Below are 21,024 nucleotides of genomic sequence, written 5' to 3'. Positions count from 1 at the left end.
TTGAGCGGGAACTACATTGAGGAATTTGTGGACTCATTTGAACAGACTCGCAAATGTTTGATATGAACTGTTAAGTGCAAACAAGTAGTGATGGGAAAATGAAGCTTCATGAAGCACTTGCGATACTTTTTGACTCCTCAAGATGGCACTCATGATTCAAAGATGCTGTCATGTTTATTTTCAGTCTTGTTTAATCCCTGTCATGTTTAGCTTGTGTTTTCCCCTTGTCTTGTCATTTCCTGTTTTATTGTGAAAAGTCTGACTCCTCTCGTTTCAGGTCACTTGCCCTTCCTTGTTTGGTGTCTTTGTCAACCCTGATCCCTGATTGTGTCCACCTTTCCCCATTACCCTCATGTGTCATCCAATCAGTGCCCTCAGCCAGGTGTGTCTTGTTATGTCATTAGTGTTGGTGTATTTAGTCGGTTGTCTCCCCCCTGTCTGTGTCGGTTCATTGTTGCCACTGGCGTAAGTCTTTCGCCACGTCACGCTGACCTTTTTGCCTTATCAGGATCCATGTCATGTTGTTAGTCTCGCCTTAGTTGTTTTGTCATGTTTAGCTTCATGTTTTGTTAGTTCAGTTTATTTTGTATTTTGAAGTTAGCTTTTTTTGATTAGAAATTAAAACCTCTTTTTGGACTGCACCTCTGCCTCCTTGCTCTGCCTTCCCGCATCTGGGTCCTAAAGCCCCCATCTTTCTGACAGATGCAATGCAAATGTAATTTTTTTTTATTGCACTTGCCTTTATCTTTAAACCAAGAGCACCATCTAGAGGAGTCAAAAAGTATCGCAAATGCTTCATGAAGCTTCATTTTGCCATCACGACAAACAAGTATGAAATGGAACTAAGCGTTATTGGGTCGTGGTTCATTTACATACGTTTGACAAATGAGATTGACGCAGAGGCCTTTGACCCCTTTATCAGCAGTGAGTTGGCTGCATGGTCAAATAAGTAAAAAAAAAAACAGTCAAAACTTTGCAATTTAAACATTATGAAAGTAAGCAACAACAAAAAAAAACTGCATAAATGATTTGCTATAGTTGCTTTGCGTGAGCTCATAAAGCAGCCGTTTTCTTTTTTCCCGCTTGATACAAACGCATGTAGTAACTTTTTTACAAGGAGGGAGCACCTTTTAACCAGAAGCCTGAGCTGCTATAACAGGAAGTACATATCAAAAAATATTTCAATAAATGGATAAATGATCAATTGAACTAAAAGCAGACAAAAGCGCTGGCGTTAACAATAGAAGCAAAATTTTGGATTTTTAGCATGTTGATGATTCATATACTTAAACTAGAACACCCATAAGGAACAAACATGTAGAGTATTTATTTATTTGTTTGCCTTTCACGATGGTTATTTGATGGACGTAAGTAATGATTAATTATCATTATGCAATTTTTAAAGTTACAAGGTTTGTTTTCTTCTTCTTCTTCTTTTCCCCCTAAATAATTTGACTGCTATTTATTTGGTTATAAGCATGCCTGAAGCCAACTCCGGGTGTTTCTTTTTTAGTCATCTTGGTTGGCGTTACGCATGATTATGGGCCTTTTTGATATTATTATAAAAAAAAATAAAAACACGAACCCAATGAAATAAGATGGAACAGCAAGCATATGTCAGTATGTGGGATTGTCTCGCATGCTTCAATTGTTGCACAGTTTTTGCATGACGTTCCAAATATTATTTTAATATAATATTATTTTCAACTTTTTTTTTTTTTTAGTTTACGAGTCAATTCTGCTATTTATGAGGGGCTGGCCAAAGCCAAAAGTGCTAGGTCCGATTTCTTGTCCAAGCCCAATCTTGGCTGTACTATTTTTGATGATGCGTTGTGATTTAGAACAGCAACAACATAAAGATGAATTCCATTCAATGTCGTGTAAAAAAACAAACAAACTGAGTACTGTACTATATTTTTGACTGTGCAAAAGGACAATAAGAATAGGAGACTGTGGTTGCCATGGTAAAGTCTGAATGAAGTTCTGGTTATCAGACTAAAAGCTTGGGTTGCGCATTATCCATCCATCCATGTTTGCCCTCATTAAGGTTGCTGGTTATAGCTGGAGTCGTTAAGTAACCCAACATGCATGAATGTAGAGAAAACTCAAGCCGAGAGAACATGGACACACCACACAGGTAGGCCAAAGGTTCAAAACCGAGGACTGTGGCAGACATGCTAACACACTAATACACCATTTCGCTTTTATCTTCCTATCATATTGCTCACTTCTCCTCCAATTGATCACCATCAACACATTTCTCCTATGGCTGCATTTCATCATAATAGCCATTTGAGTTTTGTTTTCAACGTGTTAACGTGATTTGTAATATAGCAGGAACGATGTTTAATATTATTCGAAAAATGTGTTTGTGGAAATAAAAGCATGCACGCTGATATATTTGCCGCACCCGTCAGCAGTTAGTTATGCAACAAATATAAATAAAAAGCCCCTAGCTAGTATTTGAGGAAATATAAAAGTAATATATTTGAATGTGAACATGATAACGGCCTTGTAAAAATACAATAGAAGGCTAATCTAACCCAATGTTATAACACACAGTACACTATTGTATAGCTGCAATAAAATAACTATTTTCATTCACCGGTACTTTAGTCAAGTAAATGTTTTTTCGCTAAAAATCAGCAAAAACTACAAAAATCATCTTTTTTTTGAGAGAGAGCTCAGTATTGTTCATTCGGTAATTTTACCGATTCGACATGTCATCATCATTGCTCTCTTTTTTATTTATTTTTTATTTTGTATGTGTGTGTGTGTGCGCGTGCGTGCGTGTGAGTGTGTACACTCATTAATTCACCTAAAACCTATTAAAAATCCCATACTGTTAACCTAAACCGAATACTTCAGAATTCAGCTAGAGTCGTGAGATTGTCAGGAGACCCGAGGAAGGATCAAAGAAAAGTGAAATCCAGCACCGACCAGACATCACCTACCACCCACCGGGTTACCAACAAGAGTCTTTCACCAACCCCAGAAACATCTAAATTCCAACAAATTAGGGAGACCTCAAGAGACCAAAGGAGAGACTGAGGAAAGGAAGGAAGGACAGATGAAGCAGAGTGAGATCCACAGACATCGGCCTCCACCGATTCAACGACAAGAGGAAGAAGCAGATTGTGTTTGAATTTCGATAGATGCTCTAGTGGTGGATCTGGCATGCATGAAAACCTCCACCAAAGAGGGGAGTCGTCAGGACAGAGCAAGCGCAGCCCCCCAGCAAGCGCAGCCCCCCAGGGCCCCCCAGGCCACGGCAGCGCCAAGGCACAACCCCCGGGCCGCGCAGGGGCCACCGGCCGGAGAGCAACCCCAGGAGCCGGGAGCGCCCCCACCCCACCCCACCGGCCCACAGCCCCCGCTCCCCTTCAATATCTTGGCTGAGTGTCCCGCTGAAAGATGAACAGTCTGAGGTCAAGAGTGCTCAAGAGCAGGTTTTCATCCAGTTCACTGCTGCATCTTTCCCTCAAATGACGCTGCTGCTGCCACCATGCTTCACTTGGGATAATATTGGTCAGATAATATGCTGTCTCAGTGGATTCCGACAAGCAAGTCTGGTATCCATGCAATAGCGTTCAATCTTTGTCTCATCAGACCGCAAAATTTTATCACTCAAACTGCAGGTGATCGTGTGTTTTTTTACTAAAAATGAGGATGATCAGTGGTAACGGGATACGCCTGAGCTCCATTTTGAGCTTCTTAGCAAATGTTGTGAACGCTTCCGTTCCGTATTAGATGAGTCGGAAAAGTTCCGGAAATGTTGTCACAAACAATATACAAAATGCAAACTCAAAGTTTTCCACTTCCTAGAGTCTAATCGCCTCTTCTCGCGCACTGAACAAAGCAAACTGAAAGATCTTCTGGCTCACACTGGAGGGAAAACGCACAGTATTTTGTAATGTAAAGTGCATTACAAATTAAATGTATTATTATTATTATTATTATTTTGGGGTTGAAATATAGCTTTTGTCACACTGGTCCTGGAACTTTTACTGACTCACCTTCTATATTTAATTTCTCTAAATCGTTTTTGAAATGACACAAAACTATAAATAGTTATAGAAATGGTATAATTCTAATGCTTCTAAGACATATTGTACATTACATGTGATCATCATCATATGCTTTCTAGAAAGAATCGTGAGGGAGGGAGGGGAGAGCGAAGGATGAGAGAGGGAGAGAGAGCAAGAAAGGGAGAGTCGTAGGAGAGAGAGTACCACGCGCTGTGACAATTTTACTCTCAGTCTCAGTAGTCCACCGTTCGCACCGTGTACCAAAAAAAAGAAAAGAAAAAAATCTCCTTGCTTAAAAAAAGAAAAAATATATATATTTCCTTTGTTGTTGTTTTTTGCGATGGAGTTTCCCACTTTCCCTCCGGGTGACATGTATGTGTCGTTACCTCCCTTCAACGTCACCCTCCAAGACGCGCTCTTGCTCGGTCCGCCGAGGGGCGTCGGGGCCAATTGGACCAACGGGACCAACGCGGTCAACAGTACCAGCGTGTCCGCGGGTCGCGACACGGCGAGGGTCGTCATCGCCGTGTGCATCACCGCCCTCTACTCGCTCATCTGCGTGGTGGGACTTTTGGGCAACGTCCTCGTCATGTACGGCGTGGTCAGGTAAGAAAGTGCAACGTTGTTTGCAATACTACTACTAATACTACTACTAATAATAATGATAATAATAATTATAATTATAATATATTAAAAGCTGCATGTATTTTACTTTAAAAATAATAATCTATTATACAATTTTTGATGCTGTGGTTTCACCAATGACAAAAAACAATGATAAATTATTATTATTTTTAAGTTCAGCAATCCTAGCCTATACTTTCGATTTTATTATTATTATTATTATTATTATTATTATTATTATTATTATTAATTCACATTCACTGGTACCCATGGCTTGACTGATACTGTATATTTTCACATAAAAATAAATAAATAAATAAAATATTACTACAATAATACAATAAAAACAGTTTTATATATTTTTTTAAGTATTACCATTCCTAGTCCATAAATTATTATATTACACATCTTTTGTAAAGCAAAACTGAAAATAACAGAAGTACTAATTATGCTTTTCTCTTGCTTATGTGCCACTTTGGAATTAGTGGCAGACTAACACATACCACATACAATATATATTCACCAGGAGTGAGGCAGGCAGTCCAATTTCCAGCTGAGCCTAAAACCTCCTCACGGCACAATTTTTTCCTCATGAGGATGTTTTCGTCAAATCGATGTTTTTATTTGCACGGCTAACGCACCATGATCAATCACTCCAATGGCTGTGGATAGTATTGATTTTTTGGGGGTCAAACATTGCAGCTCATATGCATGGTGCAGTTGGAGTAAACATCATGAAGAGAGAGCCTGCCACAAAGCACAGAAAATAAAAGATGGAATAACACTCCAAAACGGCACACGAGAGAGGAGAATTGGAGGGTTCCTGCACAGGAGTCATTTTATACAAGTGCGGTTTAATGGAGGTTATAGTCATTGTGGCAGAACAGAGGCTTTCATGCAGTCGTAACACCATCACAGCTTTGTGCATCTAAAAAGCTTTTATTATCCCGCGGAAAACTGCGCATCATTGGGCTGAGAGAGGAAATGAGGCTAAAATCCATACAGTAGTTTGGTTTCTAACCTCGTTACGTTTTAATGGCAATAAGGAGCCGACCGCAGCAGACATAACAAACCGTGTCCACTTTGCCAGTCTCAACGTGCTCACAGTGCTTTTGCTCCTTGCTTAGGTACACCAAGATGAAGACTGCCACCAACATCTACATCTTCAACCTGGCCCTGGCGGACGCGCTGGCCACCAGCACCTTACCCTTCCAGAGCGCCAATTACCTCATGAGCACGTGGCCGTTCGGGCAGCTTCTGTGCAAGGTGGTCATCGCCATCGACTACTACAACATGTTCACCAGCATCCTCACGCTCACCATGATGAGCGTGGACCGCTACGTGGCCGTCTGCCATCCCGTCAAGGCCCTGGACTTCCGCACGCCGGCCAAGGCCAAGATCATCAACATCTGCATCTGGATTCTCTCCTCGGTTATTGCAGTACCTGTTATGATCATGGCGGTTACCAGGGTGACGGACAAAGGTGAGGAGCTACAGACGCATTGTTGGAGCTCTATAGCGCATGCTACTATGACTCTGCGCAAACTACTTCATTGCTCGTATCGGAGCGGCATGGCTCGGTGGTAGAGTGGTCATCTCCCATCAGTGAGGTTGTGAGTTCGAGCCTCACTTCCGTTTCAGGCCAACTCTTCCCCACTCGCTTTGTTTTGAAGACCAGCAAAGCATCTCAAACTTTGTTGATCACTCGTGCAATCAGACTGAGTTGGCCTTAATGACAACATAATTAAAGCGTCTGAAATAATTGCATTCATTATCCAAGCTTCAGTACTTGTCTTATTAAAACAGTGTCACATGATTGTACTTAATGGGTTGGCTTGAATATAAAATCATTGATTTGTTCCAGCTTGTCAAGTTGGGGATCAGAAAAGGTGAAAAAACGGAACTGCGCTTTAAACAAAAATCTCGCTTGGCAGAGAGTTGACTATGCCACAGCAGTCCTGGGAAGTAACAACGTTCATTTTTATCGACGACAACAACAAAATCGGGGAAGCAAGATTTTCCTCATTTGTGACCTTATTTGACAGAATGGTTTGTTGTTGTCAGCAATTGTGATAAATATCAGCTTCAACTATTTGAAAATTGTCCGTCTAGTACCCAGTTAGCAAAGCTAACTAGATAGCTAATGCTAACAAAGCTATGACAACACTTTTTTTTTATAGCATTTACTTAAAGTAAGTACAGTTGTCGAATTAGTACTTTGACAACAGTTTTTTTTTTTTACTTTACTTCTACGTATTGAAATGGAATGCAAGTACTTTTGCCACCTTGAGGTGCAGTCATCTCAGCTGTACAAAAACGCCTCTTTTTCCAGTCGTTTCAGTGGCAGGTGCTTGTGTTGAATTGAGGGAGTAATGAGGCCGTAGAAGAGAACACATTTGAGCTGGGTTATTAAACTTAAATTAGCCTATCCACATGAGCCTCCATTCAACTGCCATCGTTTTTCTCCCCAGGCAACGTGGATTGCAGAATCATATTTCCCAAACCAGAATGGTACTGGGACACGGTGACCAAAATCTGCGTGTTCATCTTCGCCTTCCTGGTGCCCGTGCTCGTCATCACCGTTTGCTACGGTCTGATGATCCTGCGGCTAAAGAGTGTCCGTCTCCTCTCCGGCTCCAAAGAGAAGGACAGGAACCTGAGGCGGATCACCCGAATGGTCCTGGTGGTGGTGGCAGCTTTCATCATTTGCTGGACTCCCATACACATCTTCATCATCGTCAAAACCATGGTGAAAATCGACCACAAGAACCTGCTGGTGATGGCGAGCTGGCATCTGTGCATCGCCCTGGGCTACACCAACAGCAGCCTCAACCCGGTCCTTTACGCCTTCCTGGATGAGAACTTCAAGAGGTGCTTCAGGGATTTCTGCCTGCCGTACCGCACACGTACGGAGCAGCACAGCTTCTCCCGTGGCCGCAACAGCACCAGGGAGCCCGTGTCCGTCTGCGCCCCCGCCAACAGAGGCAGACCGCCGGCGTGACTAGGCGTGGACCGAACGGGGATCCAGGAAGACCCCCAGACCGAAGTCACACAATTCTCCACCACGGGAGTGTGAAAGTTGGCATTTGTTCCGCCACTGGCGGTTTTATCTCAAGCTCGTGCCCAAGGTTTTACGTGATGGATCCCTCGTGAAGAGAATCGATGCTTGTCTTTCAGGATGCTGAAAAAAGTGCCAATGTGTGCCTGTAGATTATAAACTGCTTACAGATGAGTGACAAATTAAAAGGGAAAAAAAACATTTACGCTTTCAACAGGTATTTAAGAATACCTGAAACCTGAACATAGAAACATGTAAAATAAATCATGTATATACAAAAAAAAATCTATATACAGTTCAATTGTACTCCAAAATCGAGCTTAACTCATTCACTGCCATAAATTCATTACAAAAAAAAAGATTATAAAAAATGAGGGGCGAGAGGCGATTACATGTTTTTATTTTAATCAATCGCATGACTTCACTAGTTAACTCGCGATTAATCACAAATTTCATATCTGTTCTAAATGTACAATAAAAAAAATTCTAGGATTTCATACTCTTGTTAACAAAAGTGGAAAAAATGTTAAACTAATAGAAATAGTTCAAATGAATTTTTGACGATTATAGCCGTCAATGGCAGTGAATGAGAAGAAACTTGAGACGAAACCTTATATACAAACGAGCCAAAAGTGTCTTCTCAGTCAATTAAAAAAAAAAAATATATATATATTAAAAAAATATATACATCACCTCAATTGCTACATAATCCATGTAGGAGTAAAAAAGAAAAAAAAAACGTATTTTTGCTTCGTGATGGGGTCTAAGTCAGTGTGGAAATGGTTACAACCTCATTTCAGTGAACAATAGCTTCGACTCGAGCAAATGACACTCAATCGACTTGAAAATCCCTCACGTTAATTCGTTATGGTAATTCTGACGAAAATAGATTGAATCAGACAGACGACAAATATTGTAGGTGAGAGTTATGAAACCGAGCAGCTGAAAAAAAGCTTGTCTGAGCTGTCATTGGTTGCTAGGCAACATCTGTTTATTAATATAATTAATATTAGTCATCCGTCCATCCATTTTGTGTGCTTGTCTTCATTAGGCTTGTGGGTGAGCTGATCACTTGCAGCGATTTGTGCCCATATAGACCAATTTTAACAAAAATGAACTATTCTCCCGATGCTCTCTCTAGAACAAGCTTCTTTTTTTTTTCTACCAAAAGCTTCTTTGTTTCCCTCACCATCTGTTTGATGTTGTTTGGACTCATCCCAAAAGCGAAATCATGGCTATTTCTCGATAGAGTTTAAATGTGGCCACCATGACAGCACTAGAACATCACTTTTTCCCCACTTATGATATGAATCTCTCTGTACAATGGTCCTGGGTTCGGACGCATTCAAAACGCACTACAAGCAGTGTTTAAAGCGCAAAAAGGGTTTTTGATACTTTCCAAGATTTGTCTCCACTGCAGCACACTATTGGGTGCTACATTGTTGCGTGTCAGCTTTAAGAGTGCCTGGAAGGTCCGTGCCATATTGGGAGAAAAGCGGAGCTTTGTGTAAACACTCTGCAATGATGGGCTTGTCTCGCACTCCAGTACATCGATCCAAAAGGCGCAGAGGTCTGCTTATCCAATTTAGTCACGAACGACTTGTTAATATTTCAACGATGGGGACCTGAGGTGACGATGACAACAGCGCAGCCTTGACAAATCATCACCGGATGATTTAGATGTTTTATGACACCGCATTTAAAGCCCCTCCTGTTCCGTGCATACTAATGTGTAAATCTTTTCGATGACAGCTCGCTGGGCAGGCAGGCAACCCATGCAATTGCCCCCGACTTAAAGGGGGCCCGAGAGACGTCCATATCAGTGGTTAGTACAACTGCCTCACAGTTTTTGAGGTTGAGGGTTTGAATATGGCCAATAACCCATTAGGATAAGCGCTTCAGAAAATGGATAGATGGAGCTTTTGTCAATTATAATGTATATTGAGTGTCCCATGCAGAGGGAGAGGCGCCATAATGACGACTTTGCTGCTTATAGAGAGAATCCAGCAACATAAATGCGCTAATGCCTTGCAGGAAATTGCATTCAATTTGCTGTAAATCTATTCTTGTGATGGTAAAGGGGGATGTCAATGTCGCACAAAAAAAAAATCTTCAGTTTTGTGCCTCGCCAAAGACAGGATAAAACACCTGTAGAAACAACCGCCGCTCCCGGCGTATCTGCCGTCGACTCATCGTTTCCACTCGTCTTGTGGTCGGTCGGGCTGCACGACATTCAGCCGACACTAAAGCAGGATGCTTTGAAGGGGAAGGCGCAGCAAGCTCACTCAATGACCTCAAACGGGCTTAGAGGAAAGTCATTAACAACTCAAGGAGAGGCTTCCGATTCACATTACATCTGATGCGGGAATTATCCATTAAGGATGACTGGACAATTAAATGAAGGGATTTTTTTTCTCTTTTTTTAAGGCACATTTTATGTTAAAATGTGGAACTGATGACAATGGTGAGATCTATATTCCAAATGTAAATACAATGACATATAATTATTTTAGAGCATTAAGTGATGCTGATATTTATTTTTGGTTGCAATGTGCTATCAAGCTGTTACGCTCTAGTCAGAATATTTACATGTTATAACAATGGATTGTCACTAAAAGACCAGACTAGTACTAGGGCCAAATCGGGGGGAAACACGCAAACTAACAATAAATGACAACTTTATTTTCTCCTAATTATAGATTTTTTCCCCCCAGTGTGGTCATAACACTCCATGGGTCTTGTGTCACTAAGAATTTGTATTCAATCATCCCTATGAAAAGAGAGTTTCTATGTTTTAGGTTTTAGCTAAATGACAATTTAAACGGTAATGCCTTAATCAACATGAAGTATTGTTCTTTTGATATACAGTGGACCCCAACTACTCGCAAGACTGCAAGTAGTGAACATCAGCAGATGGATAACTGATGCGTATAACTTGAATTGACCGTTAAAAACAAACCCTAAACTGAATTTTCCAATTTGTGTAGAATTGCATATTGTCGCATGTACTAGTCTACTAGGAATGTTAGAATTGCAACATGTGACATAATGCGTACCTGGGGGGGTCCACGGCGTCAAGAATGTTTAGCCGGCTAATGAGTATTACCGTATTTTCTGCACTATAAAGCGCACATAAAAGCCTTTCATTTTCTCAAAAGCCGACAGGGCGCCTTCTAATTCGATGTACCTTATATGTGGATCAATATTGGTTAAGTACGGCTAACGTAGTCAGGGGTCGTTGCCGAAGTAACAGTGGTTAGAACGGTAGTCCCACGCCTGATTAAGGCTAGGAGATAAATGTAAATATGGATATTAACGTTTGAAAAAGTTATTGTTATATTGTTAATATGGAGCCATATTGTTACTGCACTACCGACAACTTGTTTTGGGAGTGAAAAGAGTTGTCAGAATGCTGGTTTGTATTCTATTGCCGGTAATGAATATTGACTGACTGACTCATCTGACTGTTTTGTTGACATTCCTTTTAGCCCAGCTCCATCTAGTGGATGCTTAACACAACCCCAGCCACGACAGTAGTTTCTATTCTATGCGCCTTATAATGCCATATGTATGGAAAAAGTTTTTCAATAGGCCATTCATTGAAGATGCGCTTTATAATCCGATGCGCCTTATAGTGCGGAAAATACGGTAAACTGTTACGCAATCAGTCAATAAAGTCCATCTAGACGGTGTACCAACGACCTTTGTGGTTACTTCGCTGTTGGCCTCGGATGCCATCCTAGCATGAAGGGAGTTTGCAAACTTGGACACTTGGACCGGAGAGACGAACCCTCTCAGGTTAGCTTTGCGCTAGCTAGCTGGTACGACGAGATGAATTTAAAACGTTAGCAAACGCAAAACAAAACAAAACAAAAACTCTGGGTTGTGTCGTTGTACAGCAAAAGATCTGGAGGTTAAAGTAAGCTATTTTAAACTAAAAAAGGAAAGTAGATTGATGCAGCAGCCGTTTTAGCGCATCTGCTACATACAGTATTGGTACACATTGATGTTTTCAAAAGAGGGAGGCTTGGTAAAGCGCTTTGGTTAAAATACAGTGAAGATTAAGTTACCTCTATGTTCAAAATGGATTGCATTTTTTTCTATGACATGTTTTTCTGCATTTACCATTTTTCTTAAAAACTGAGAAAAAAAATCAGAGAATAGGTGAAGTGATGCTGAATCGCGAGTGGGACCACTGTAAATGAATGTATTTTGTTGAAAATGATACTTTTGTACAAACTGCTTTAGCAAACTTTGGCTTTATTGTCCAGCGAGGCGTCATACGTCCGTCGTCTTGTAACTTATTGAACCACACTAGTAAACTTTGGTTCTTGTAGTAGTTATCATGGATATTATTGACATGTAAATTCAGGTTTGTGTCATGAGAGTTACACACATAATCATTGAGTATGATCAGGTAGGGATTCCTGTGCACTAGGAAGATGGCGTCTGTGACCTGTGAGGACATCCCTATTAACAGAACCACTGAGGCAGCTTCTGCTGATCGCAGCGGGGAGGGGCGGGCTTAAATGTCAGTAACCCATTGAAAGCACAATATGTCATTCGTCTGGGATACTATTGGAGGTGGTGGACACAAAAACATCAGATCATTTCTATTTTCAAAAGCTGTAAATAAATAGATCCTGGAGTTGTATTACGGTTCATAAGATGCATGTATGTTCATTTATTTACTTCTAATTATCTTGTTTTGCTGTGTCATGAGTGGGAAAGTGTTTTTTTTATCATTTGTAGGTTACGACTACAATTAACCAACCATAGTTGCTATGGTAATAGCTAATAAAGGAACATGGAATATGTGAGTGTCACGTGACATTTGTTGGGAATCTTCTCTTCTTTTTTTTCACAGACACTCATTTTGCAAGGATGTGGACGACATCCGCTGACTAGTTATCATGCATTTAACACGCCAATCAGACCTACAGATGCAGTTGTTGTTTTTTTGCATAACAACCATATGCTCCATTGGATTTGAATCTGACTTGCCCACACATTTGAGAGCTAAAATATCAATCTGTTAGAAGACTGACAACGTCTCTACTGGTGGAATAATTAGAAAGGATCGCTCATCTGGATTGCTTTTGGGCTCTTGTGGATGTTTAAACGATTACTTCGCTCCACGAGCTGAATAAAGGAGTCTCGTACAAAAGAAAGGCTCCTCAGCAAAATGTCACAATAATACATGCGAGCAGAGCAGAAGACTAAACGTTATTATGAGGCTGGGGAGAAGGCGCGATTCTTTTCACCCGCCACAAAGGGGCCATCAGTAAATCATGGCTCTTATGAAATATACATGGTCCTGCCTGTGTGCAGTATGTGCAAAATGACCACAAATGTCGCCAAATTCATCATTCCAAAGCATTTTTTTTTTGTAAATGGTAAAAAAAAAAGTGTGGCACTATTATAGTGTGTGTACTGTATGTAGTTTGAAAACTAAAAATATTATCATTGAAGGCACCACGTTTAAAAATGCATTCAGATGAGCACTAGTAAGGCTGATGAGTAAGACTTGCATAAGTTTGACAAATGATGAAATCATGAATGTCTTGTTACATCGCAATGGACACTTCTACAAAGGTTTAAGTCTTGGCTTCGTTCCATCATTACTCACAAGCTTTTCTAGCAACTATTTTATGATATAACGTGATTTAAGTAATGGCAGGTCTCGAGGGATTGAGTGACTACTGGGCTCACTCGTGTTAGGCTGGCATTTGTGAGATTTTTGCATTCTCAAACGACTTTATTCTTGTAACAAGGTGTCTTGTAAGATGACAACATGATTTTATAATTAGATGTTTTGTGTAGGGAGAAAAAAAAAATGTTACTAACATTGTGACGTTTTTCATGATTTCACAACCCTCGTACTCGCCTACTGCCTTTCAATGGAAATACAATTAAATAACATGAATTTATAATGTGTTTGTAATTGAGATGAGAAATGTTTGTCATTATGTAGTTATGTTCTAACAATATATCATTTGCACTTGGGATATTCAATGTTTTAATCTAAAGTGCAAAACAATTAATCAAGCCATTAAAACATTACAACTACAATGTTGGTATTTGTATCAGAAAACAAGCTTATTTTCAAAAATATTTTTCCCTTATAGTGCAATTTCTGTGTCTGATGGTTTACAGGTCCCGCTTCTAAAATGAGTTTGCTTCTTTCTTTAAAGTCTCTGGGTTGAAAGCTTTCTTTCTGATTAGGTATTGAACATGCAATAGAAAGGCACACGTGCATGCATACTGCACATCAATGACGTGCGCATAATTAAATGCGTTTATAGTCCAACCCTGTCTGCACTTGTGCACTGGCGCTAATTAAAAAGAGACAGAAATCTTGCTGACGCATTCACAAATGCTTTGTGTTCGCTCGTACTGTATTCATTTGTCAGGATGAAAAGCTCGCTCGATCCAACAGATGTGCAAGAAGCCGCAAGACTTTTAAGTGATCTGCGGCTCATTTATCTGCAAAGCAGAAGACAAGAGTGAGTCAACGACCGAACATGAGCTTCTTGTGAAGACAGACTTGAAACATCTTTTCAGGCAGAACTAGTAATAATGCAGAGTTTTCTGGTAATGGATGAGGCCTGCTGTTATGTGCATCTGCCCGACACTTTACATTAACGCCGAGAAGCAAATAGCCTGACTTTCACGGAGTGTCGACGCGAGCGGAATCCCTGCTGGCTCTTAGCTTCAAACTGGGTGCCGTTTGCCAGCTGGGAGCCGCGAGAGCCCGGACCGGCATATATTCTTCTTTTAATAGAACCCAGTCGGCCTTCAGCTTTTGGCTGCAATGCATGTTTACAACTTTGCTGCGGGTTATCCATGTGACAACTGAATGTGAGTAAATGATCACGGAATCAATATGATGCTGAAGAGGGTCTTCTGCCCAGATTTAGTTATAACTGTTTTAATTTACTTATTTCCTCAGTAGAACTTTTATCTGTGGATGTGTCTTTGTAAGTGCTGTCGCAATTTCTGCTTGTGTCGTCATGTCTGAAGGACCTCGTCTGTTTCCACATCAAAGGGCCATTTGTCAAGGTGTATTGAATGATGTCTGTCTTAGCTGAGGGCGGGGGGGTTTGGTGGGAGGGGGGTTGGGTTGGGGGGCTTGGGAGTTTTATGATACTGACTTTCAAGATAGTATAAGAAGGCTGTGAGTCCGCTGTAACTACACACTTGCGAGAGGACTGCAGCCATTTGTCTGTAAACTTGCTTGTGTCCGGAATATTCTGTAAAAGAAATCCTTCGAAGGACCTGTTCACCGATCTCCAGTCTGTATTCAGAAAATCAACATTCTCTCTACCCGAACAACAACGAACACGCAGAAGACAAAGATAGTCTTCTGACTGGTGGGGGGGGGGTGTTGGGTTGGGGGGGTTGGGGGTTTTATGATACTGCCTTTCAAGATAGTATAAGAAGGCTTTGAGTCCGCTGTAACTACACACTTGCGAGAGGACTGCAGCCATTTGTCTGTAAACTTGCTTGTGTCCGGAATATTCTGTAAAATAAATCCTTCGAAGGACCTGTTCACCGATCTCCAGTCTGTATTCAGAAAATCAACATTCTCTCTACCCGAACAACAACAAACACGCAGAAGACAAAGATAGTCTTCTGACAACGCGAAGCAGAGCTCACAGAAAAGCTAATTAAATAGTGTGGAGACCAAGACGCTGTAATTGAGCACAACGGACGTGTAACATCAGATGAGGACACAAGTCCCTCTCACAAGCATCCGAGTCATCTGCCGAGGGGCTTCGCGGTAAGCCCCTCAGTCCACCGCACGAGGATCTCAATATATCAAGGCAATCTGCAGTAATTACAAGTATGGCCCGCAGGCGATCAGATGCAATCAGCTCAATAAGCAGGGACTTCTGAGATATTCATTTGCTAATAATGCCCTATTTGGTTTCCTGTGCACACACTCACAAGTGCTAGCTGAGAGTACAACCTACAATCTACTTCTGCACCATGGAAACAGGCAAGCACTCAAAACATTTACCACCAAATGTGTCACTGGGCACGCCGATAGGAATTTTTTTCAGCAATAAACTTCAAATATATATTCACCATCACAAGGGGGGTTGTATAGACGAGAACAGGTCGGGATGCCATCATATACATTTTATTTCCCAAACTTTATAGAGCAAATTATATTGGCAGAAGCTCGGAAGTAATCAAGGGCCTGTGCCTCAGTGCATGCTTCTGCAATAGTGCTAAGACTACAGCGTACCCTCTACTAATAAGACACATGGACATGTCTGCCTGACCTTCAAATGCTCAGTCACTATCACAGATGCAGTGTAGACGTAAACAGGAAAAATAGGATGTAATCAATGAGATGGGAAGGATGGCACGAATGTGTTCCGAGTAGGGCAGGGATAGGCAAGTTCGGTCCTAGGGAGCTGCAGTCCTGCATGTTTTCGGTGTCTCCTGTCTCCAACCCAGGTGTTTCAAATCATCAGCTCATAATTACGTTCGGCAGGAGTCTCTCTCTCGCTCTCCGCTCTCATACTATTTAATGGAGAATATTAAGGACTAACAGAATTAACAGTTATGAGAATTTAAGAAATAAAAAAATAAAAAAAGCAAGACACAAAGTAACAAAGAAAGAGTAACAAGGACACACGGCTTGACATTAAACCCCAACAACAATGAACAAACACAGATTGGAATAAAAATTGAACTAAATACAAGCAAACTGACGGTACAACAAGGCACACTTGTACAAGAGACGAGGGGGTGGAGGACAAGAAATGAACATGGGGCACAGGAAAACACGACATAACAACAAAAGAAAAATAAATATACTCTAAACGAATGTCAGTGAACTTGGTTTTCATCTAATCCCTGTTTTTTGACATCCTCAAATAATGAAGTCCATGAAAAACTTGTTCAGGAAATCAGAACAGTGAGAGAATGCGCCATTTCATTTTCTTGTCCTTCTAAAGTAGCTTCCATGAATTCTGTTCAACCTTTTTGAAATTGCTCATACGCCAAGTCTCTGCGCGCATTAAAGAATTTGTAACAATACTTTACTTGCCATCTTTGTTGAAATGTGGTCGATTGGAGGGCTAAAATTGCAACTACGGAGCTCAAGTGCTCTTTAGTCCTTGAGAAAAATAGCAGATGAAGAAGTGGATCCAAGGCCCTCAGGCATAATACAGTAGAATAAACTAATCAAAATGCCTGCCCTCGATGGCAGACCACACCCTCTTCTCAATGTCCCAGGTCAAGGTTGCCACTAGGGGTGGGAATCTTTGAATGTCTCACTATTTGATTCGATTCAGATTTTTGGGTCTGCGATTAGATTCAGAATAGATTTTCGATTAAGAGCGATTTTTTATTCAAAATGATTTGATTGACAATGATTTTTGCTTCAATCTATAGATGTGCAAGGAATTGTAATGATCTACTCCAGTCTGACTTGCTAATGCTAATTAGCGCGCTACTCGCGGCACTTTTATGACTTAAAAGAATGACTCCACACTGCAAAAAAACAACTTTTATTGGAATAACTTGATAGTGACTTTTTCCTTCTACTCTCTAATGTGGCTACAACTTAACAGTGTATTAGACCGCATGGACCACGCTGCCCCTCAGTGGCCAAATCAGGTACAACATGAGCAGCGCTCCAAATAAAGGCACACACAGACTAAGGCAAGAGAGTATAAAATAATTCAAATAAAATCAATGTTTTTGGGACATGTAAAATCAATTCTGAATTGTACTAAATGAGAATCGCGATTCCTTTGAGAATCAATTTTTGGGCACACCCCTAGGTGCCACCACACAGGAAGTAGGGAGAATGGGATTGGATCCAGTTGCAGAATACTCCTCTACCTTGTGGGACAAAATGTCAGAACCAAGGAAGGTATGTCTTGATGTACCAAGATTCTTGTGATCAGTCCACACCAAATATTGTTGCTTGGTCCCCTCAAGCCAGTGACACAACTCCACCAACATCAATTTGCGGCCAGCAGAGCCCCAGAGTTGTTTTCTCTCTTTCAGCTGCTTGTGGGACTCCAGAACCGACCTAAAGGTGACCACCACCACACCGACTTCCACTCTTGCGATTTGATCGAACACATAGGAGATGAGAGGAAGAGGATAGCGGTTCCTTATGGTGATGTCTCAGAGTGTCAGAGCCACAAAAAAAGCTTCACCACTGCAGGAGAAGAAGATGGCAGATGATGCCTGTAGCCAAAGAATCATTCATGTTGTTTTTCATGGCCTCTCTTTCAAGGGTGGGCATGGAGTACAGCTTTGCGGTCAGTATTTGGGGTCAGTACAGAGAAAAGAAATGAATTCGATTTTGACTGAAGGCACGATTACAATTGACATAATAATAATGAAAATAACAATATAAGTCATGGAAGCCCTCGTGCAGAGAAATATGCTTCATGCATCATAATTACTCCCTTGGAAATTGTGGCAGGCGTGTCTGACTTCATAAATATAGCTGCATATATTTGAGGGCCAAGACAGCCCATAGTTCATCTTAAAACATTACGACCCAAGTTGCATAGCAACTGGAATGATAGAAGAAAATGCACCAAGTAGCAGTGACAATACTGTAACAAAAAAAGGGTACCAACAATGTTGCCTGTGCTGTGTGTACAAATAACCTACTGTGAACACTACACCTAATGTGAAACAAACAGCAGGCTCAGTAATGCGCTTACTAAATCCGGCACAGGATGACATAAACCTGTGCTGTGTACAAAGAAATCTCGAGATTATCAAACTATCCTGGGGCGAAATGTGCTGCCCGAGTCAGAATGCTCGTTCGCAGTTGAAGGTCATGGTTCGTTCAACAAGGCATAAACACATATAATTAAGTTAATTAATATATAGTTAAGAACAAAACATTGGAGACAAGAATACTATTTGCCATCTCGGAAGGAAGCTGAAGGCCTGACAAAATTGCAGCACTTTAAAGTAGAAGTCAACTCAAAACAAAATTCTTGACAATAATATGTTCGATGCAGCCCCGCTAGTCTAAATACAGTATTCTGGTTAATATTGCGTTCGTGGAATATGAGTTAAGCAGTCAAATCCAGCCGTTTTATTTTTTTTTAATCAATATCAGAAGGCGGCCATTTTGCCACTTGGTGTCGTGAAAATGACATCACAGTTGCTCAGGGGTCAATTTCACAAAGCAGGTTTAGTGAGAACCCTGAGTCAAGAAACCCTCAAAAGAGGAAAAGAGCTTCTCCCCCGCAGGATTGCGCCTAAATGAAATGAATTAATGAGCTACCTTTCAATAGGTTTCCCTTGTAATATTATTGTGATTGCAAAGGACTACATTTAAATTTACGCACTGACTTTGGTCTCTTGAGGTCTCCCTAATTTGTTGGAATTTAGATGTTTCTGGGGTTGGTGAAAGATTCTGGTTGGTAACCCGGTGGGTTGTAGGTGATGTCTGGTCGGTGCTGGATTTCACTTTTCTTTGATCCTTCCTCGGGTCTCCTGACAACCTCGCGACTCTAGCTGGATTCTTAAGTATTCGGTTTAGTTTAACAGTATGGGATTTTTAATAAGGTTTTAGGTGAATTATTGAGTACACACTCACATGCACATGCACATACAAAAAAAAAGAAAAAGTAAAAAATAAATAAATAAACGCACTGTCCCGGAGCAGCAACGTTCTCCCACGCTGCTTTTCTCTACGGGGAGCCGCTGAGGTGTAGCACTTTTTTTCTAAAAACATGTTCAAATTCACAAAATGATCGCAGTTTCCTCTCTCACTGTATGTCAACTCGGTGTTTGTTGAACATGCTTTGTGAAATGGACCCCAGGTCTCAGGTAACAACCAATCACACAGATCAGCTTCAGTAAACAGGTGAGCTGTGATTGATCGCTGCCTGAGCCCTGAGCAACTGTGACGTCATCTTGAGTCGACAGCAAGTGGCAAAATGGCCGCCCCCTAAGATGGATAAAAACTGCTGGATTTTGCTGCTTAACTCATATTCCACAAAAGTAATATCAATCAGAATGTCATGTTTAGACCAGTGAGGTAACATATAACATATTATTGTCAAGAAATGTTTATGGTTGACTTCCACTTTAAGCAACTGATGATTAACATCATAACACAATGACCCAATCCAAAACACTGTCATAGCAGATTCCCTAAAAAAGGGTGTGCAATAAAACATTAAGGGTACTATAAATTTTGTCCAGGCCATTTCCATTAGTTACATAATTCGGTTGAAACACAAAAGCAAAACAATGGCTGATATTAATTGGTTACTTTTAAGTCATTTTTTAAATTATTATTAGATTTTTCATCAGTTTCAATTTCAATCAATGTGCAATTTTAATTCTGGTTTGTGCTTTGCGAGCTTTTACAACAGTTGCCTTTGTTTGCTCTTTCTCAGCTTTTTTGTTATTTTCAGCCAATTATTACCTAATGTAAGTACAAAGTTGGGAATAAAATTGACTTATTTACTGTATACCTTAATATCCTGTAAGAACAGGCTCAAAGCATTTCTCTTATTTGCAGCAGGATGCTATGTCTGTGATGTTTAGTTGGAGCAAGTCCTGTATACAGCACTTGTAGAATAACCGGAAAAGTCGGACTTGCAATTTAGCAGCGCAGGAGATTGTGTGCAGGGAGTGCATTGTGTTGGTGAATAGAGGTAAATTGTGGCAATGCATCACTGTCCAAATACTGTAATTATGCACCCAATTGTAGTTTACCCCTTTCTTCCAGTTAAATATGAATCCTAGAAAATGTCTAAAAATGACAAATTGCAAAATAAATATGTCTCGGGCATTTGTGTTTTGGTATGTGAGAAAAGACAGAAGGGCCTAATGCGGTAGATGAAAGAGCAAAGGTAACTGCTTGACTCAAGGCTACATTTTTTTTCTTTTTTTTTCTGCCCACGCACACATAAACTAATTACCACGGGAAAAAATTGCAGTATGTTTAATAAGTTCCCTGTAATGATGGAGCAATGATGAAGGTAAAGTAAAGTAATTGCAAACAAACTTGAAATTTATTGATGGATGTTTGATTACCAAGTGTCAGAGGGCGTAATTATAAATGTGTATATATATATAATATATATATATATTTTTTTTAAGTTAATTAAAAGCACGGCAAGACTCACTTGAACGTGTCTTGTTAGTGAAGCTCAACTTGCAGAAGGCGTCATCAGTACTTGCAGCCTGACAAGCTCGTTAAAGATGCACAGCAAAAAGAAAAGACTCAAGTCAAAACGTTGCAACTGAACGCACGAGCTTTGAGCGAAGCCGCCAGCTGCCGTAATTAGTTTTCCTTGGCTT

General features: G+C 40.6%; 1 protein-coding gene across 1 annotated transcript; it reads left to right on the top strand.

Annotated features, from left to right (window-relative positions):
- Positions 1-4,268: 4,268 nt before the first annotated feature.
- On the top strand, positions 4,269-13,609 carry oprd1b (opioid receptor, delta 1b). Its single transcript, XM_077576613.1, has 3 exons — positions 4,269-4,634; positions 5,780-6,135; positions 7,124-13,609. Exons 1-3 carry the CDS (start codon positions 4,369-4,371, stop codon positions 7,651-7,653), a joined length of 1,152 nt encoding a protein of 383 aa, XP_077432739.1. The 5' UTR covers positions 4,269-4,368; the 3' UTR covers positions 7,654-13,609.
- Positions 13,610-21,024: the final 7,415 nt, after the last annotated feature.

Source organism: Vanacampus margaritifer, chromosome 9 (assembly GCF_051991255.1).
Source record: "Vanacampus margaritifer isolate UIUO_Vmar chromosome 9, RoL_Vmar_1.0, whole genome shotgun sequence".
Classification (NCBI taxonomy): Eukaryota; Metazoa; Chordata; class Actinopteri; order Syngnathiformes; family Syngnathidae; genus Vanacampus; species Vanacampus margaritifer.
This window is presented reverse-complemented; position numbering and strand designations above follow the sequence as displayed.

Excerpts from the sequence above, each read along its gene's own strand:
- oprd1b (XM_077576613.1), top strand. The coding sequence starts at position 4,369 with ATGGAGTTTCCCACTTTCCCTCCGGGTGACATGTATGTGTCGTTACCT. Across the intron at positions 4,635-5,779 it reads GTCATGTACGGCGTGGTCAG|GTACACCAAGATGAAGACTG; the intron begins GTAAGAAAGTGC and ends CTCCTTGCTTAG. Across the intron at positions 6,136-7,123 it reads TACCAGGGTGACGGACAAAG|GCAACGTGGATTGCAGAATC; the intron begins GTGAGGAGCTAC and ends TTTTCTCCCCAG.